This window comes from Rattus norvegicus, chromosome 6, assembly GCF_021556685.1.
Source record: "Rattus norvegicus strain SHRSP/BbbUtx chromosome 6, alternate assembly SHRSP_T2T, whole genome shotgun sequence".
In the NCBI taxonomy this organism is placed as follows: domain Eukaryota; kingdom Metazoa; phylum Chordata; class Mammalia; order Rodentia; family Muridae; genus Rattus; species Rattus norvegicus.
This window is the reverse complement of record NC_141539.1, coordinates 104,192,150-104,210,426: the sequence shown is the minus strand read 5'-3', so window position 1 is coordinate 104,210,426 and position 18,277 is coordinate 104,192,150. Positions and strand designations below refer to the sequence as shown.

Genomic DNA, 18,277 nt, shown 5'->3' with positions numbered 1-18,277 from the left:
AGAAATGTGACAACAGTGCTCAGTTTTGCAGACCAGCCTACCTAAGCTTATAAAGATAACACACCTGTTCACATTACTTAATTTGTGTCTGAACTCTTACATAAGTTATCTGTTACAAGTCTCAAAATAACTCAGAGGTATAATACTGCCCTGGGCCTGAGAGGTGGAAGTTCACAGAGCCAGGCTTGTCTTTTTCCAAAGCTTGTTTGCTGTCCCCAGAAAATCAGGCTCTTCTGATAATAAGGGATGGGCAGAGGGTGGGGATTCCCATTGTTCTCTTAAAGAGTCATCCAGCCCAAAATGAGGGTAAAGTGTTAACAGCAGTAGTACCAGCAAGAGAAATGAGGATGAGAATGATAAGCCACTAGCACGCTAAGTGACAGAGAACCAAGAAGACCATATTGTTTTTAAATTTTAATTGTTTCTGACCATCTCACTACATAGCCCAGGTTGACCTTGAATCCTTGGAAGAGGGAAGAGGCTTTGAACTCAGAGCTCTGACGGCCTCTGCTTCCTGAGTGCTGAGATTTAAACTGGGCCACGCCATGCCCAGCTCAACTGTGCCATTCGTTCCTATGTGACACCTGAGGTGGCAGAGTCAGGAGAAATGCCACATGACAGCTTTTGAGTTTCCATTTTTCGTGAAAAATATAGCAGAATCTTAGCGATCGAGGGAGTAACTGAGTGAGCAAGAGAGAGAGTGTGTTCTGTCCGCCCCGCCCTGATGTGAGGAAGGGACAGCCTCCTCTCCAGAGACTCACCTTGTCAGCCAGCAGCTCCCTTATCTTGCTGGCCTGCAGGCGGAAGCGGAAAAGCTGTGTCTCCAGGGAAAGGCAGCGCTTCTGCCAGTCTATGCCAACCACCTCCACCTTGACTTCTGCCATGATTCCAAATACTCCCAGGAGTTCCAAGATCCAGCACACTGAGAATGGAAAGAAAAGAGAGTCTGAGGAGGAGGAGGAGGAGCAACGTGAGGGAAGGAGAAAAGGGGAGCAAAGGGCAGAGACAACAGGTGAGGAGGAGAGGTAGTTCCAACTCTCCCTACTGTGTCCCCCTTCTCTCAGCCAGGGCATCCAGAGATAGGACCAGAGGGCTGAGCAGCTTCAGAACAAAACTTAAGACACCTTAAGAAGAACCCGCTTTCTTCTGATTGTTGTCTGTTTTTATATTTTGGTAAATGAACCTTATAAAGAGTTCCAGGCTTTAAATTCTCTTAATTAGTATGCAAAGCATTAGGTTTTATTGTGGTATTTTCAGATAGAAGTTGCTTTTGTCCACTCTCCTCCTCCAACCCGATGCCCCACTTGGCCCAACAGGCACCTTCTTCTATTTCCTGTCACATGCACTCTTGCCCACACCACCTTCTCAGCACCACTCTTCCCTCTCTTGTTCCCTTTCTAGTTTCCCAACTGTTGCTCAACTCTCAACTTGGGAAGATGTAAACAAACACCAACTTCTTCCTCATACAGCACCAACAGCAAATCAAACATAATCCCACCGAAGTCCAGCCTGGGAAATCAATGAATTTATCAGGCTTACTTACAGAACACAGGTGAAGGGTACTTACAGGAATGTGGGAGACTACAAAGCCTTTTCACCCCAGCATGGGTGACAACCTCCCTATAGGAGCATAGATGGTATCTCCTCACTCTAACATTCCAGTTTATATACTCTATCCCACAAGGTCATGTGAAGTGAGGGCAGGAGGTGAGAGGGAAGCTTCAGGAATCTCAGGGGAGGGCCCAATGGCTCTTCCCAACCCTTCCTTCTATGTGGGAACTTCAACAGTCAACAAGCACCATGGGGGTGGGGGAGGTCACTTGTAAATAGTCACAGCTGTTGGGATGAAATGAAGGCTACTCAACTTGGATGGCAGGGCTCTAGAACCTATACCCACCCTTGCTCAAAACCTACACACACACACAGACACATACACACAGACACATATACACAGACACACAGACACACACACAGACACACACACACAGACACATACACACACACACACACACACACACACACACACACACACACACACACACACACACACTGAAAGTTAAGATCCACGTGTGACAGGGTTGGGGATTTAGCTCAGTGGTAGAGCGCTTGCCTAGCAAGCGCAAGGCCCTGGGTTCGGTCCCCAGCTCCGAAAAAAAGAAAAAAGAAAAAAAAAAAAGATCCACGTGTGAGGTAAGAAGAGGTAGAGGTAGAGACTTTCTGAGACCAGGTCACCTTGCTTAATAAAACCATTTCCAGATTTATCGGTTTTTCTAAAGATTTCACGGTTACATTTTTATTTACAGCTGAACAAACCTCCATTTGGCATACACCACATTTCCATACCCACGGTTGAACTTACAGGTGGGCTCCCTTTGCTTTGTATAATGAACAGTAAGATGGTGACATGGATGAGCAAGCTTGTCGAGTGTCCCACCGAGTTGGTAGGACAGGGAGTCCTTTGGGAATATGCCCAGGAGTAGCACAGCTGAGTCATTTGGAAGTTATACTCTTAATTTTTTATGGCATTTAAAAAAATAACGTGACTGCAATGCGTGGTGTCCATATACTTCTAGGTGTGGTGCCACCCACCAGAGCATGAGGCACCTACCAGGCCACACCCTCAAAGAAAACTGACTCTCCCCTAGGAAGCCATCTATTGTCCATAGCTCCCCAGTTAGGGTGGAGGTTCATGAACTCCTTCCTGGTTTTTAATTTCTGGAGAAACTTCCATGGTAATTGCTATACTGTACTAGATTACGTTTACATTCCTTTTAGCAGTGACTCCCTCTTTCTCCACATCCTTGCCAGCATTTGCTGTCACCTGCTTTCTAGATGGTAGCTATTCCAACTGGATACGAACAGGGCCCCCTTGTTTTTCTTTTTTTTTTCCTCCCCGGAGCTGAGGACCGAACCCAGGGCCTTGCGCTTGCTAGGCAAGCGTTCTACCACTGAGCTAAATCCCCACCCCCTCCCTTGTTTTTCATTTAACTGTCTCCTCAACTGCCATACTGTCAGATCCCATTCTAGGCTCGGCCACTGAAGAAGCAGAGGTCTCTGCCTTGAAGTTTTCCATCACACCACATGTGCCACCCATATGTTGGACAAATAGGAGCAGGGTAAGAGGCTGAGCATAGTAGAGGTGAGAGCCTTGGTGTTTATGAAAACCGTGGATTCCTCTAAAGTGAGCTGCATGGCTACCTGGAAGCAGAGCTCTGGTTCCTGCTTTGGTCCTCTACCTCTGTTGATGTTGAACGGGCTGAGAGTGGACAGGAAACATGCTCTGCTATTCCTTGACAATTTTCTGTTTAGCTGGGGCCTTGCCAATTGTCATCAGATCATCCTGACTGGGAACAAACTCTCACCCTTCATGTCATAAGACGCAAGCCAGAAGACTTCTAGATGTTTTGCTCCAGCCTCTAGTGAAAGCCTTTCACAACCCTAGCCAGGAGTATTTACCCAAAAGCCCCTTACCTGTAGTTTAGATAAGAAAAAACAAAGCAAAACAAAACCTGTTAATAGTTCTGTTGACAGTTCTGTTGATAGTATTCTTTAATGTTACCGGGTTAAGCATTACATATGATCTGTAGGGAAAATGATAAAATATCTTATGGTGACAGTGTGAGGTAAAAACATGTCAAGTAAGATCTGTCAGAATAGTGACAATTTGGGCTGAAGAGATGGCTCAGCAGTTAAGAACACTGACTGTTTTTCTGGAGGACCTGGATTTAATTCCCAGCATCCACGTGGCGACCCCTAACTATCTGTAACTCCAGCTCCAGGGGATCCAAGTCCTCCTTCTGCCCTTTGCCGATGCCTGAGCTTAGCGACAGAGGCACGGGGTGACGTGAATGCCGTGCAGACTCACATGCAGGCCAAACACCCACACATAAAATAAAAAGTTAAAAAGTATACAACCGTGACCTGAACAAGGACAACAGCAGCAGACACCCTAACACAGAAAGGGGAAGCTCATAAGGCCTCAACCCTAGACATCCCGAGAGCTGGAGAAATAGTCTTCCCCAGGGAGAGAAAACTGCTGTCCAGTACCAAATGGTCAGCCCTGGAATACAGCATACAGATAAGCAACATATGGACTGAGGAAGTTATGTTTATAACAGAGAGGAATACATATTTTGATGACGGACAGTAGTGGTGTTCACCTTAAATCCCAGCACTTGTGAGGCAGAAGCAGTAAGAGTTCCATGCCAGCCTAGTCTACAGAGTTTCAGGACAATCAGGGCTATACAAAGAAACCCTGTCTCAAAAGACAAAAATAAAAAATAAATTTAACAGATGTGTGTTTGTGTTTGTTGCGGGAAATCAAACTCAGGATTTCATATGTTCTAGAGGTTCAGGAATGCTAGGTGACCTCCCTGCCTCTCAGCTATACCTCACCTCTAACTGCTGATGATCTGGGAAGCTGGGTGATAGGTCTATGGAAGTTTGTTATACTACTCTTTCTACTTGAAAATATGCTTGTTAATTTCTATAATAAAACGTGTTGTGCTTTGAGAGCTTCTCTCAGTCTTCAGGAGCCATGAGGCCTCTACCCAGTTACTTCCTGTGCTGTGGCCAGGTAGTAACAGTACCCAGCAGCAATTGTGAGCTTCTTCCGTGGTGAATTGACAACATTGTTTCTCCCTTCACACTTGACTGTGATTAATAGATCTCTCCCATTGTGGTTTGGTTTGTTGTCTTTGAGACAGGGTCTCACGGTGTAGCCCTGGCTATTCTGGAACTTGCTATGTAGAGAAGGCTGGCCTTGAACTCACAGAGCTCTGCCTCCCTTTGCCTCTGTCTCTAGAGTGCTGGCACTAAAAGTGTGTGACACTGTGGTAAGTGGTGCTAGGCCTCTCCAGTTAGGCTTTACAAATAAGGACTTCTTGAATCCTTAGTGTACAGCAGTCACTTCAGGTCAACCTAGAACCTATAAGACACTATTGTCCATACACAGAAAGTCACTGAGGAAGAACGTGAACAACTTCTACGAGAAGTGCACTGGAGTTCTGATTCCAAAACCCATTCAAAATCAAAATAAAATAAGAAAAAGAAAAAGAGACTGGTGGCACAGCGGGTACAGGTCAGAAGTAGTACACCTGCTTGCCTAGTGTACTTGAGGCATTGAGTTTGAGTGGGCCAGTGGCACATCAGGTGGCAGGCATTCTATTCCTGATTGCGCAAAGCATAGGACAAAGTGTTAGAATTGTCAAATGTCTTTCAGAAGCCTTAGAACTAAGGTAAACCTATAGCCCAGATTTTCCAAGGCGTCTGGGGCTCCAATATTCTGCTACCACAAGCCTCAATAAACACAGACACTCACCTGTCCGCAGCCCCGGAGAGAAGAGCAGAACAATTGAGCCACTGATAGGTCTATTGTCTGATTCTTTCGGCTCTGGGATCCTCTAAACACTGGACACATGACCTAAGCCCAGAAGTGTCATTCTAGACAATAGGGACATTGTGACCTCCGAGCCAGTCCCACTTCAAAAGACTGGGACCGACTGGAACAAGCAGGAAGACAAAAGACAAAAACAAACCTTGAGCTTATCTGAGCTAAGATCTCACCGCTGTAAAGACAAACAGAGTCTAGGAGGGCTGGGAGAAGACTGGGAAGCTCCACGTTCTGAGTCTCCTTGTCCTTGGGGAAGCGTGTTTTTCATCCCATAAACAGGAAAAGTGGTAGATCTGAGGCTGGGACAGGGGGAGTCTTGTTCTCTGGTGCAGGGCTAAGGACTAACACACCTAAAAAAAAAAAAGGCTACAGGTTGAGAGGTAGGACACTGGGAATTTGGTGACTTGAGTTTGATTTAAACACTTACGTCCTTCTTTTGATTGTTCAAACTGCTGCAGAGATTCCCTTAGATTCCAGGGAGTGCTTTCTCCATTGAATCTCCATGACTTCATAGTTGTAGACTAGCAAGTGATCTGGTTAATCCTTCTCCCCTCTTTGGGGATGCTGACAGGCCCTGAGAAGGCTGGGGCTCCAGTTAGGCGTGCCTTGGCACGTGAAGTGATTTAAAGGTTTGAAGTCAGATCTAGAGTAAGGGGTATCCACTGCCAAGTCAAAGGCCTGGAGGCTCTTCAGGCTGAAGCAGGTGGTAGGGCCTACGGCTATAAAGCAGGAGAAGTGAAGGGAAGATGCCAACAAACTCTGCCTCCTAAGTCTTGTAGGTGTACCACACAAAAAAACATCCAAGGATAAACAGAAAGGAATACCTGGCATTTAAGAAATGCTGTGTGTGTGTGTGTGTGTGTGTGTGTGTGTGTGTGTGTGTGTGTGTGTGTGTGTACGTACACAAATGTCAAAGCCAGAGATCAATATCAAGTGTTGTCCTCAACACTCTCCATTTTATTTATTTATTTATTTATTTATTTACTTACTTATTTATTTATTTTTTGGTTCTTTTTTTTTTTTCGGAGCTGGGGACCGAACCCAGGGCCTTGCGCTTCCTAGGTAAGCGCTCTACCACTGAGCTAAATCCCCAGCCCCTCCATTTTATTTACTTATGAGTTTGTTTCTGTTTTTTGAGACCAGGTCTTCCACTGAACATGGAGCTCACTGGCCAACAGGTTCCTGGGATTCTCATGTCTCAGCCTCCCCAGAGCTGGGATTTCAGGTATGTGGCCACACCCTGTTGTTGTTGTTGTTGTTGTTGTACTTGTTGTTGTTTTTAAAATAAGAATGCCGGAGTTCAAACCCAGGTTCTCAGGCTCTGTGGCTAAAGCTTAATCAACCCAAACCCCAGTTCTTAACTTTTCAAAGCACCGCAACATGTGAACTTGTGAGAGAGCAAATATAATTGTTCACAGTGAACACGAGAGGTAACATGCACATGTGATCCCTTCAGAGACCAACAGGGAAGAACAGGACTGAACCAAGAATCAATGCTGTCCCAACACCGACAGCCTTGCTCTTTCTGCAAGGATGCTTCAGTGACAGTAGACATCAGTGGTACCTGGCCAGCTTAGAACAAACGTACAACAGCCAAAGAAGTCAACCAGACAGACTGAGGGGGATGTAGCTTAATGAGCTGGAAACAGACCCAGCACTGTTGGATTTTGTTTGTTTTTTCTTCCTTCTCCACAGTTTTGTTGGGAAGCTACAACACACACAAGAAGTGAGGAGACTCATACAATAAATTCCTGTGTCCTCCAGTCAGCAACAACTTCATCATCCCATGTCCACTTGTCTGAAACCTGTTCTTCCTCTTGCTGTTACTAGGGCCCAAAAGGCTGAATGCATGACATAGACCAGATGATCTGCAGGGCCCTACCTGCTGTCCTGAAGCTCTGCATTCCCAGCATCCTGGACATGGTGTCATAGAGGCCCCACAGGGGCAACGCTGTAGGCAAGGGCTGGGGTTAGTAGAAAGGGTAGTGGAGAAAAGACACAAGACCAGTTTGGTGACTTTGGACTCAGTCCGTATCAGGGAAAACACAAATTTGCTATGAGATTGCTCAGATGAATTTAGCCAGAAATAGACAAAATGCTGACATTTAACTTAATTTGGCTAACTTACGGTGACTCCTATGTGAGCAGTAAGGCTGTTAAAGATGGTCTATCTTTCAAGCCTTCAAGTCTGGTTACTGCAGACCCAGGACCGCACAACACTTCCAATAACATTAGCAGAAGGTGAGGAAGGCCAGGGTTGGTGGCGCACATGTGTAATTCCAGCACTCTGGAGGCTGAGGCAGAGGGTTCGCTAGTAAGAAATTTCCGAAAAGGAGAAAGGGTAGGGGGACGAGGGAGAAAGAAGGAAGAAAGGAGGAGGATGAAACAAAGAGGAAGAAGAGAAAGGAAGGGAGATGAGGAGGAGAGTGATGCATTTCTGGAATGTGGGGACATTAGGGCCCCGTGTGACTTTCATTTCTAGGGATGGGCTCTCACCTAATCTGAGTGCTACTCTCTTAAAAGCCAACTGTGGGAAAGGAAGACCACCCCGCCTCCTTCTGATGCATCTGGGCGGATGGTGAACAAGCACAGGGATCCCTCTGATCTCAGCACCTCTCTCTGAACACCAACAAATACTCTACCTCATCCCATCCTTCAGACCGCATTGGAGGAGATGCGGGAAGGCAGGAGCACACATGCCCTATCCCCTGAGAACCGAAGGATCAAAAGAAAGAGAAGCAGCAGAGCTCTGAAGATCCCAAGCTCAGACCAAACAACCTGGGTCTGGATACTGGGTCACACACTAAACAGTCCATGTGCTTGACTCCTCTGGTCCCCGGTTCCACGCTGAAACTGACAGCAGTGTTTGAAAGCAAGAGCAGTGATACCGGGTGAGACCTATGAAGCCGTCAACATTCAGCTATCTTTATGACCGTCAGAACATCAAATCCAAGCTGGGCAGGGTAGTTCACAACTGTAACCCCAGCACTTAGGAGGCTAAAACAGGGAAACAGCCTCAAATTCCAGGACAGCCTGTGCTATGGAGTGAGACTGCCTCAAACAAACAAAGGTAACGTCATCTGGGTGTGATGTCCTGTATTCCCAGTGCCTGAGAACCAGAGCTAGGAGGGACGAGCTCTAGGATAACCCAGGGGTGGGGTGGGTAGCTATCCCAGGGTTCTGTGTACTTAGTATGTGTGAGGGCCAGGGTTCTGCTATACCTGTACTATGGACAGGGAGCGGGGGAGGAGTTGGGGAGACGCTGCACAGAAATTCCTTGAAATTTTAAGAGTATTATCTAAGGCTGACCCCTGCTGAGTTTATAAGCACTCAATAACTGACAGCTAATGTTCCCCAGACATATGAGGTTATGCGGTTCACGTGGGATGCCAGTACTTTTAAATAATCACAATGTCTTATTATAATTTTTCAGTATTAAAAAAGGAGTGTAAGGAGGTACACAGTAAAGCTTCTTCCCACCACTGAACTTCAACAGCTATTATTATTATTTTTTTTTTAGAGCTTTCCACAGTACATAAACAAGACAGGGTTTCTCTGTATAACAGTCCTGGCTGTTCTGAAACTCACTGTAGATCAGGCTGGCCTTGAACTCACAGAGATCTACAGAGATCTGCCTGTGTCTGTCTTCCATGTGCTGGGACTAAAAGCATGTACCATCACTGCCTGGCCAGAGTACAAGCATAACATATACACACACACACACACACACACACACACACACACACACACAAACACACACACACACACATATATGCGCTATACCCGTACAATGTATGGATGGATGGATATATAATGTGTGTGTTTGCTTGTGTTGGTGCCCTCAGAGACCAGAGGGAGGGCAGATGGAATGGAGTTGGAGTTACCATGGATGAAGATGCTGGGAACCAAACTCAGATCCCCTGCAAGAGCAGTAAGCAGTAAGTAACTGCTGAGCCATGTCTACAGCCTGACACACTAGATCCACTGTACTTAACAGCAGAACTCAGAGCTCTTCTCCTCAGCATACATCCTTACGGTGTGCCTCCCGGCTGTTCAAGAACCTTAGTGCATCCTATTGTGAGGCTATTATGTGATCTTATTTAAGAATCCCTCGTCGATGGGCATTTGAGTGCTTTCCAACCTTTTGCTAAAATAAGCATCACGACAATGAATATTGGATGTCTGTGCCTCGTTTTATATGTATTAGCATATATCTGAAGGACAGTCCTGGAAATGGGATCAGAGGATTAAGTAATGTACATTGTATAGCGCACTCCCTGGGGGCTCTCCTAATTCATACCTCAGTCAACAGTAAGTGCCTGTTCTTCAAATCAGACTCCAGCTTTTGGTGTTCACTCAGTGTCTTATTATGTAGCCTAGGCAGGCCTGGAACTTGCTACACAGTCGACTTTGAATCTGTATTCCCGACTTCCTTACCCTCCCAAGTATGCTGATTATAGGGACGGACCACCACGCTGGAGCCAGCTACTGGTAGAGGGTCAGACAGGGTTAGACAGATTATTGGTCCATCCATAGACTACAGATGGTGGCTCAGCACCCGTGTGCAGTGAGGGAGGGAATTCCAGCACCTAAACATTATACGCAGCCTTGTAGAGATCAGGAATAGAATTAGGAGATGAGCTGGGTGTGGGGGTGTCACCAGCACTAGACAGGCTGAGGCAGGAGGACTGTTGAGAGACTCAGAAAGGAAATAAAGGGGAAGGAGAAAGAGACAAATGGAGAAAAATAGAGTGTAGAGAAAAAAATACACCATGAAGAGTAGCATGAGAGGGACACACTTCTATTGCTGATGATCATTTCAGTCAGAAGGGCAGCACATTATTTTAGGCTAATTGTTCATTTCCCTAAGTTTGGAACCACAAAGTGAACTATATCACAAGCCAAACTCTGAGTAAGTCCTGTAGGCAGCTAGGAAGGCAATGGACAGTATCACATTTGGAATCTAGAAGGCTTAGGTTTGAGTTCTGTCTCTCCGTGACCTTTACGGTCTTTCACTATAACCTTGGGCAAGACACAAGTTTTCTGAGTCCTAGTTTCCTCCTTCGCAGGGAAAGGTGAATAGATTGTTAAACTGAATGTCGACTATTTCCACCACACAGTGTCCAGAACAAGACAATCCGGAAAGTTTGGTGCTGAGGAATTGATAGCTACTACATTGAGGGCAAAGTTTGAAATTCAAATAACGATCTTTCGAGCATTCTCCTGGAACCCGGAATTTATCAAGTGTCAGTAAGTTTTATGAGCTGGATTTACAGTAGAAGCTGATGAAGATCCTGACAGGGAGGAAGTATGCTGAAGGAGCAACAGGGAGAACATTCTATTTCCACAGGAGGGTCTTGCCACCCTCCGGGGGAGGCATATTCCTAAGACTGCTAAGCCCCAAAGCCCCTGATATCACTCAGAGCCCAACCTGTGCTCTTTTCTGCTTGGCCAGACGTGTCAGTAAGAGTTTTCAGCCTGACTCAAGACTCCTAGGAGAGACATTCAGAAGTCACATTAACAACCTAGAACGAGGTGCTGAGGGGAGCGGAAGGGTTGAGCAGAGAGCCCTGGGGTGGAAGGAAGCCTGCACGTACATCCCAGAGACCTTCCCAGGAGCAACTGGATCAAGCCGGCCCCAAACGCCAGTACCTACTGCGGGAGGGGCAGTCACCGCCTCCCAGTGCTGGTATCAAGGAGCTCCGGGTTGCCTGCGCCCGTCCCGCGGCTCCCAGGTAAAGAGGCACCTGCTCCAGAGTCGCTCTCCCAGCCGCGAGGAGTCAGCCTCGTTCGCCCAGCCGAACGCCCTCTCCCGGCGGCACACCCCCAGCCCTCCCGACCCGCCCGGCTCACCTGAGTGAGCTGCCGGGAGTCCCGCCGCGACCCCGGCCGCCACGCGCGCCTCTGCCCCGCAGTGGCTCTCCCCGAGTGCCGGGAGGCCGCCGGGTCTCCGCTCCTCCGCAGCAGGGGTCGCGGTGGGCGTGGCGGGCCGAGGCCGGAGCCTGGAAGTTCCCCGGAGCTCCGCACAAAGCCCGCCCCAGCGCAGGGTGCAGCGCCGCGCCCGCTGTGTCCGCACCGCGCTCGGCGGGCAGCTCGCGGCCAGGCACAGGAAATGACCTCAGCAGCCGCAGCCTCCCACCGCGGGGCGCGGCCGGGGCCGCCCGGAGGGCTGGCTGCGCGCTGCGACCCCCAGACAGCGTGGGACCCCCGCGGGATGCTCACTAGACCGGATCCTTCCTCCCCCGAAGGAGGTCCAAGCGAGTGTCTAGCCACCTGTAAGAACGTCCCACCTCGTTATTGGGAGCAGTCTGTACTGGAGTTAAGAGAGAAAGGGGAGCGTGTCACTACAGTTCCAGGAGACCTTGTTTGTTTGTGTATGTCTTAACTTATTTTAAAGGCGACAGTCAGGGAGCCAGAGGGCAAAGAGCCCTTGTTTGCAATACCTAACTCGCACAATAATAATTACACCTCCAGAGGGCGTGGGACACTAATAGATATTTGGTTAGGGGATGGGGCTGAAGAAGATGCAGATGAATTTTAGTTAAGAAGGAAGGAGCCCCGGGTTCTGGGTTTGATTCCCAGCACAAAAAGAGAGATGATGGCCGGGGAGGGCGGGGGGGGGGGGGCTGCCTTTCCCAATTCCATAGACTGTACTGAAACAAAACACCACGGGCCTAGAATATTCACTCCAAGCACTCACAAAGAAAAATCCCCAGCCCCACCCCAGGTTTAAATCTGAATCTGGGAGTGGGAGTGGAGAGGGGAATTGCCCCTGGAGCAAACCTCCTCAGGCATTCTCATGCACAGTTTTGAAAGCTCGGGCACTAAGGAAGGCAGTTAAACTGGGTGGGTAGGACGCCAAGTGCCTTTACGGGCAAGACCTCTGGGTTTTGTAAAGCAGAGACTCATCCCTACACTTTAAATATGCTCGAGGTAATCAAGAGCATAGTATGAATTTCAAATACAGACGGCTAAGAATGGACACCAAGTCTTTCTCACTTTTTGGCAGACCAGCGCCACCCAAATACAACTATTGTCATGTAAATTATGCATACTCATATAAATATTTGTGTTCATATGCATTTGTCTATATCCATATGTATGTATTCACAATCACCTTTTAACACTAATTAAGCAGCGCTTCTTTTTACTCCCCCCCTCCCCCTACTCCCAGATGGGATCACACCATGTATCTCCCTCCCTTGCTGGTCTGTAACCCACCTTGTAGATGAGCCTGGCCTTGAACCCACAGAGTTCTGCCGGCCGCTGCCTCCAGAATGCCAGGACTAAAGATGTGTGCCGCCCCACCCAGCTTGCTTTTTACTCCTGACCTTATCATTCATAGACACTAAGTATGATGTATTATCCACTTACATTTGTAATAACAAACTGAAACTTTAGGTCATTAGCTTGTGATTGTTTCTGGCGTTCAGACACCTGAGGTGGGAAGAAGGTCACCGCATGCCTTGGCTTCAAGGATCCCTTAGGGAACCTTTGGGAAGTGAGGATGAAATCCGGTCTGAACCAATTTGGACCCTTGTTGGTGGTAGAGTTCTCCTATTGGCATGAGCAGAGGCCATTGACAAATGACCGCTTATACATTCCTTTATGTTAAATGGCCAAGACCAAATCAGCCAAATGTTCATGTACCAGCAAGCAGGCACAAAATAGTTACCTACCCTACTTAAAGGCAGGCCAACAGTTGACCTTATCTGCTTCATGCAAAGGCAGCAGGGCCCAGATAATCTTCCTTGCTGATTCTGTGCCGTGAAAACCACTTATTTCACCCAGGAAAGATTATTTCTCTCAAGCACATTAAGACCTAGTTAGTGTTGGATACATATTTCCATGGCCTTTGAAGTGTTTATGTAGCCAAGTTCTGGAGTACAGATTCATGACTAGACCATCTCAGATGCTAACCTCACTTCTGGGGTAGAGGAGGAGTCTGTTTGTATACACACACTAGAAAGCTGAGGCTGGAACGCTGACTAACCATACAGAGTAGGTATAATAGTGTCTTAGTCTGGTCCCGGGTTCCCAGACAGCACTGTGGGAATAAGGGGAACCGGTCACCAAAGAGACCAGTTCAAGTCCCTACTTTGTCACTTTAGGGGTCATGTGACTTCCCAGATGTTGCTGGATTTCCTGGGTTAATTTTTCCTTTGGAAAGTGTTGTTAGCAATAGGTTCTTTAGGAAGAATTAGCTGAGGGAGTAGCTGGAGAGATGTCTCCCAGCTCAAGAGTGCGTGCAGTCCTTCCAGAGTACTTGAATTCAGTTCCCATCACCCACATTCTATGGTGTCTCACAGCTGCCTGAAACTTCAGCTTTGGGGGGATCTAACACCCTTTTCTGACCTCCTTGGGCACCCATACACGTGGTGTACCCAGGCAGACATAAACATACGTATACATAAATAGAAATTAAAAATAAATCTGAGGGGCTGGAGAGATGGCTCAGCAGTTAAGAGCACTGACTGCTCTTCCCGAGGTCCTGAATTCAATTCCCAGCAACCACATGGTGGCTCACAACCATCTGTAATGAGATCTGATCCCCTCTTCTGATGTGTCTGAAGATAGCTACAGTGTACTCACATACATGAAGTAAATAAATACAATCTTTAAAAAGAAATCTGAAAGAATTAAATGAGACAATATGGAAGCTGGCATTTAGCAGGAGACCTATCTATGGCAGCTTTTGTTATTTGATCTTTGAACAAATATTTTCTGGAGGTCAAATGTTTCCCAGACGCTCTAGTAAAGTCTGGGGTAGGGGGATATAAAAATGGTCAAGACCGCTATCTGCTCTTAAAGAGCCCCTTTGTTACAGGACTGCAATTCCCGTCTCTCCTGGATGGAGAAACAGGAGAACTCCAGAACTCTAGAATTACAGAGTGATTAGCAAGTCATGTTCTCCTGAGACTGCCTGTTTTCTCTGAGCAGGTCCTGGGCTGCAAAGAACCAGGCCCCCTCCATTCACTAATACCTGCTCGAATCAATGCAGCCTTCCTTCTGCCCACTGCTTTTAGAAGATTAGAGAGGGATAAGCAGAGGAGAAAGCAGGGAGAAACCCAGGTTTCTAGGAATGGGGAAGTAGGGATAGTCCTAGTCTAACCTCTGCCTCATAGCCAGGGGTAGAGCATAGTAGTCCTTAGGGAAGTCAAGAGGTCATTTACTGCTGAACCTTTGGGGGCAGCTAGGGAATTATGGAGTTGAGCCAAGATTGGGGTCATCGTCTTAAGGTGGCCTAGATGAACAGTGATTGGACATGCAGAGAAGTGTCCGATGGAAGGTCTGGAGGTGGGGTTGAGGATGAATGAATGAATGAATGAATGAATGTTGAAGGCAGATGAGCAAAAGGTGTCCCCACTTCTAGTATTCCCTGTTCTCCCACCTGCCCATCCAGCTGCTCGCCAATACATGTCTTAACTACCTGCTGTTCAGAAGATAGACTTTAGAGCACCATATGTCTACCCTAGACTCCTGGCTAGTCCAGAGGATGCAGGATGGACCACACATAGCTACATGATCTGCGGAGTCAGAGGGAGCCAGACAGAGGATGGGGAAGTCAGGCCTTTTCCTCTGTAAAACAGGAGTCAGTCATTTCCTAAAATGGTGGAGATCAAAGGCCTGTCCTAGTGTCTGGCGTATTATAAGCATGTAGGAATTGTTCTTCAATGAAAAGCGATCCTGAAGGAATAAAGGCAGAAAGGATTGCCACGATGCTAAAGGAAACAAGACAGGATGGGATGGAAAGGGACTCTGGCCAAGGAAGACCCTGAAGAGTTGATAGACAGATTTCCAATCTGACTTCACATTATAACATTCTGAGAGCACTGATTAAAACCCTAGATTCCAGGTCCCACCAATGGCCTTTTGAATCAGCAGACCTGGGGGTGCATAGGATGCTGTGTTTTCTCTTTCTCAGGGCTCGTCGGGTGTCTGTATTGACTAGTAGACCAGACATCATATTCTGACATTTCTGTGATTGCCTCAGAGAATAGCAGCCCCAGATGGAAACACAGGGTAGAACGGATATAATTACAACATTATGTCAATGCAAAATGATCTGCCCAGTGCAGCTGTGGGCAAGAAGGAGCCAGGCAGGGGCGGCTCAGTGCGATGAGAACAGAAGAAAGGGAAAAATAAGCTGAGTTGTGGACTGTAGAAAATGAGGACCAGGCATATCTAGCCAGTTCTAGATCATCCCAGGGCTTGTATTGCAGTTTTACGTGGCCTGTTTTTCTCTCATCTCTCATCGAAGATAAAAACAAAGGCCTGCTCAGATCAACTCAGGAAGGGATGAGCTGTTCTAAGTGGGTGGCAGGTTCTCCATGCTGGGAGAAACCCTGGGAAAGAAGCCAAGAAAATTCAAGTCAGTTACAGAGCTAGTCGTATGGCCTTTGGCTCCTTTTCTGTGGTAAGTATATGGCAATGTCAAATCTACAAGTTTTCAGGTGACAGCATGTAAATTCTGGCATCCTGGTTAGAGTTGAAATTGCTGCTCTAGCTCTTAGCTTAGCTCTGACATTGTGATCTGTTCAGCCCATGACAGGCACAAGCTGAAGAGGTCCGACCCTCTACCTCACCAACCTGACTCCACGTCTTCTTCCATAAGCTCATCTGGACTAGAGGTCTGGGAAACTCGGGGTCTGACTTTTATGTTCGAGTCTTGTCTGCTGCAGTTCCACTGGAAGCCAGGAAACGGGAAGTGCGGAGCAGAGACCAGTCCCAAACAGCTGGATCTTGACGGACTTCACCAGGCTCCCTGGCTGGCCCTCCTCTGAGCCCTTGTTTGCTCTAATAGGAAGAGCCCTATGATCTGGTGTGTGGGGGCCTACACAGCCCACAGGGTGTGCACACTAGTGCTTGCTCAGTCTCTTTGTTATGATCTGAGGACGGTCTCCCAGGTTCTCATGCCTCTGTTAATCTGTGAAACCAAGGCCAGCTTCTATGGTTCCCGTCCTCATTGATAGATGATGGACACTTAAGGAGGGCCAGGGTTGGGGAGGAGGACAAAGCCCGCTTCTGGCTAGTGTCAGAATGTCCACCTGGGAATAAAGGCAACATCACTAATCATACCCGGGACACAGCCAGCCACTCCAGGGCTTGCTCTGATTTTCTCATCGAGAAATACATATTTAACACTGAGGGGTGAGCATGTTCTCCCAGGCATCTGCTGAGCAGTTTATAAAGCGTTTGAATGAGAACCTTAAGAAGAAAAATAAAGAAAACACTTACAAAGGAGTGATCTTAGTTCTCACAATTCTCTGTGCCTGGAGCTGTTTTTACCTCCGTTTCGTGAGCAGAGTAGACTAAGGTAGCAGAAATGCAGTCAAACCAGGACTCAGGCCCTGCTGTGCCTGACTATTCCAAAGGCTGAGCATGCCTTTGGTCACTGCTGGGGCCTACTTCAGGGAACAATAGGTCTGGTCACTCTGGTTTGGTTAGAAAAGAACAGAGAGGCTATCTCCTTTATTGGCTTAACACTTAAGCTGTTGCGTTCTCCACTCACCAGCCTCGTGCCTTCCTGGACACTGTCTGCCATTTCTAGTGGTCAACTCACATCTAACCTGTCCTCCCTCTTCTAGGCGTGACCCAGAGAGATATGAGAGGCTATCTCCCAGTGCCATCTAGTGGCCATGGTGGCCCGTTTGCTTTCCCAAAGGACCCAGAGCTCCAGCATTCTGACTCCCAGGCAGGTCAAGGGCCAGATCAGTTCTCTTTTGATTTGACCACTGTGTGCTTTGATCAACCTTCAAACATAGATGTTAGTAACTGTAATCTCCACTTAAAAAGGAACTTTTTTAAAGAAAGGGTCTTGTGTAGCCCAGGTTGGGCTCAAAATCACTGTGTAGCAGAGAATGACTTTGGACTTTTATTATCCCGCATGTACCTCCTGAGTGCTACTTCAATTGTGTGGTCCTAGAAACTGAAAGCAGAGCTTTGTACATGCTAGAAAGGCACTTTGCCAACCCAACCACATCCCTAGCCCAAAGTGAAGACTTTCAACTCTTCACTAAGTTATGTTCCCATTCTTGTTTTTCTACAGACCGGCAGGGATTGAACAGGCAACCCACAGCACTTACTCTAGGTGAGACCCAGCTCCTTCTATTCACCATTATGTAATCTCAGAGGAGCAGGGGAACTTAGTGATACTGAGACACTAAGGGTAAGGCTGGGGGTGTAGTTCCGGGATAGAGCACTTACTTAGCATGTGGCAGGGCCTGGGTTCAAACTCCAGCACTGGCTGCCAGGGAGAGACGAGGGTGTCACTTGCAAAGATGGAAGGAACCTTCTCTCCCCTCAGCGCACACCGAGACGCCATCTTTACTCATCTAGCAATAACTGCACGGGATGCAGAGCTGGGATGAGAGTTCCTAGCTTCACGCCTCTGGAGGCATGGGCGGAAATGAGCTTTTTTGGAATTTATGGGCAGGGCACGTGCAATGTTACTTTAAAAAGGGGATTTGGGGGCTGGAGAGATGCTTCAGTTAAGAGTGCAGTCCATTCTCAAAGAGAACCAAGTTCAGTTCCCAGCACCCACATCGGGTGGCTCACAAACACGTGTGACTCCAGCTCCAGAGGTATCTGATACCCATTGCCTGCACAGGCACCTGCACACATGTGCACATACCTACACAGAGACAAACATGCACACACACACACACACACACACACACACACACACACACACACACGAAAATAAATCTCTAAAACTTTTTTTTTTCTCGGAGCTGGGGACCAAACCCAGGGCCTTGCGCTTGCTAGGCAAGCGCTCTACCACTGAGCCAAATCCCCAACCCCTTCTAAAACTTTTTTTAAAAAATTAAACATGGAATTTTTAGATGTCTAGACTCTGAACTTCTTAGTTCAGGTCCAGAGAGA

General features: G+C 47.5%; 2 protein-coding genes across 2 annotated transcripts in view; one reads left to right on the top strand and one right to left on the bottom strand.

Moving 5' to 3' along the window:
• Positions 1 to 11,496, bottom strand: part of Plekhh1 (pleckstrin homology, MyTH4 and FERM domain containing H1) — a 49,299-nt gene extending 37,803 nt beyond the window's left edge. The window contains 2 exon segments of the mRNA NM_001395591.1: positions 762 to 922; positions 11,246 to 11,496. Of these exon segments, the coding sequence (NP_001382520.1) occupies positions 762 to 884 (123 nt within the window). The 5' untranslated portion in view covers positions 885 to 922; positions 11,246 to 11,496.
• LOC148005336 (uncharacterized) lies at positions 10,489 to 16,636 on the top strand. The gene is made up of 3 exons (XM_087555002.1): positions 10,489 to 10,537; positions 11,251 to 11,667; positions 15,935 to 16,636. The coding sequence occupies exons 1-3, from the start codon at positions 10,489 to 10,491 to the stop codon at positions 16,174 to 16,176; spliced, it is 708 nt and encodes a 235-aa protein (XP_087411128.1). The 3' UTR covers positions 16,177 to 16,636.
• The last annotated feature ends 1,641 nt before the right edge of the window (positions 16,637 to 18,277 follow it).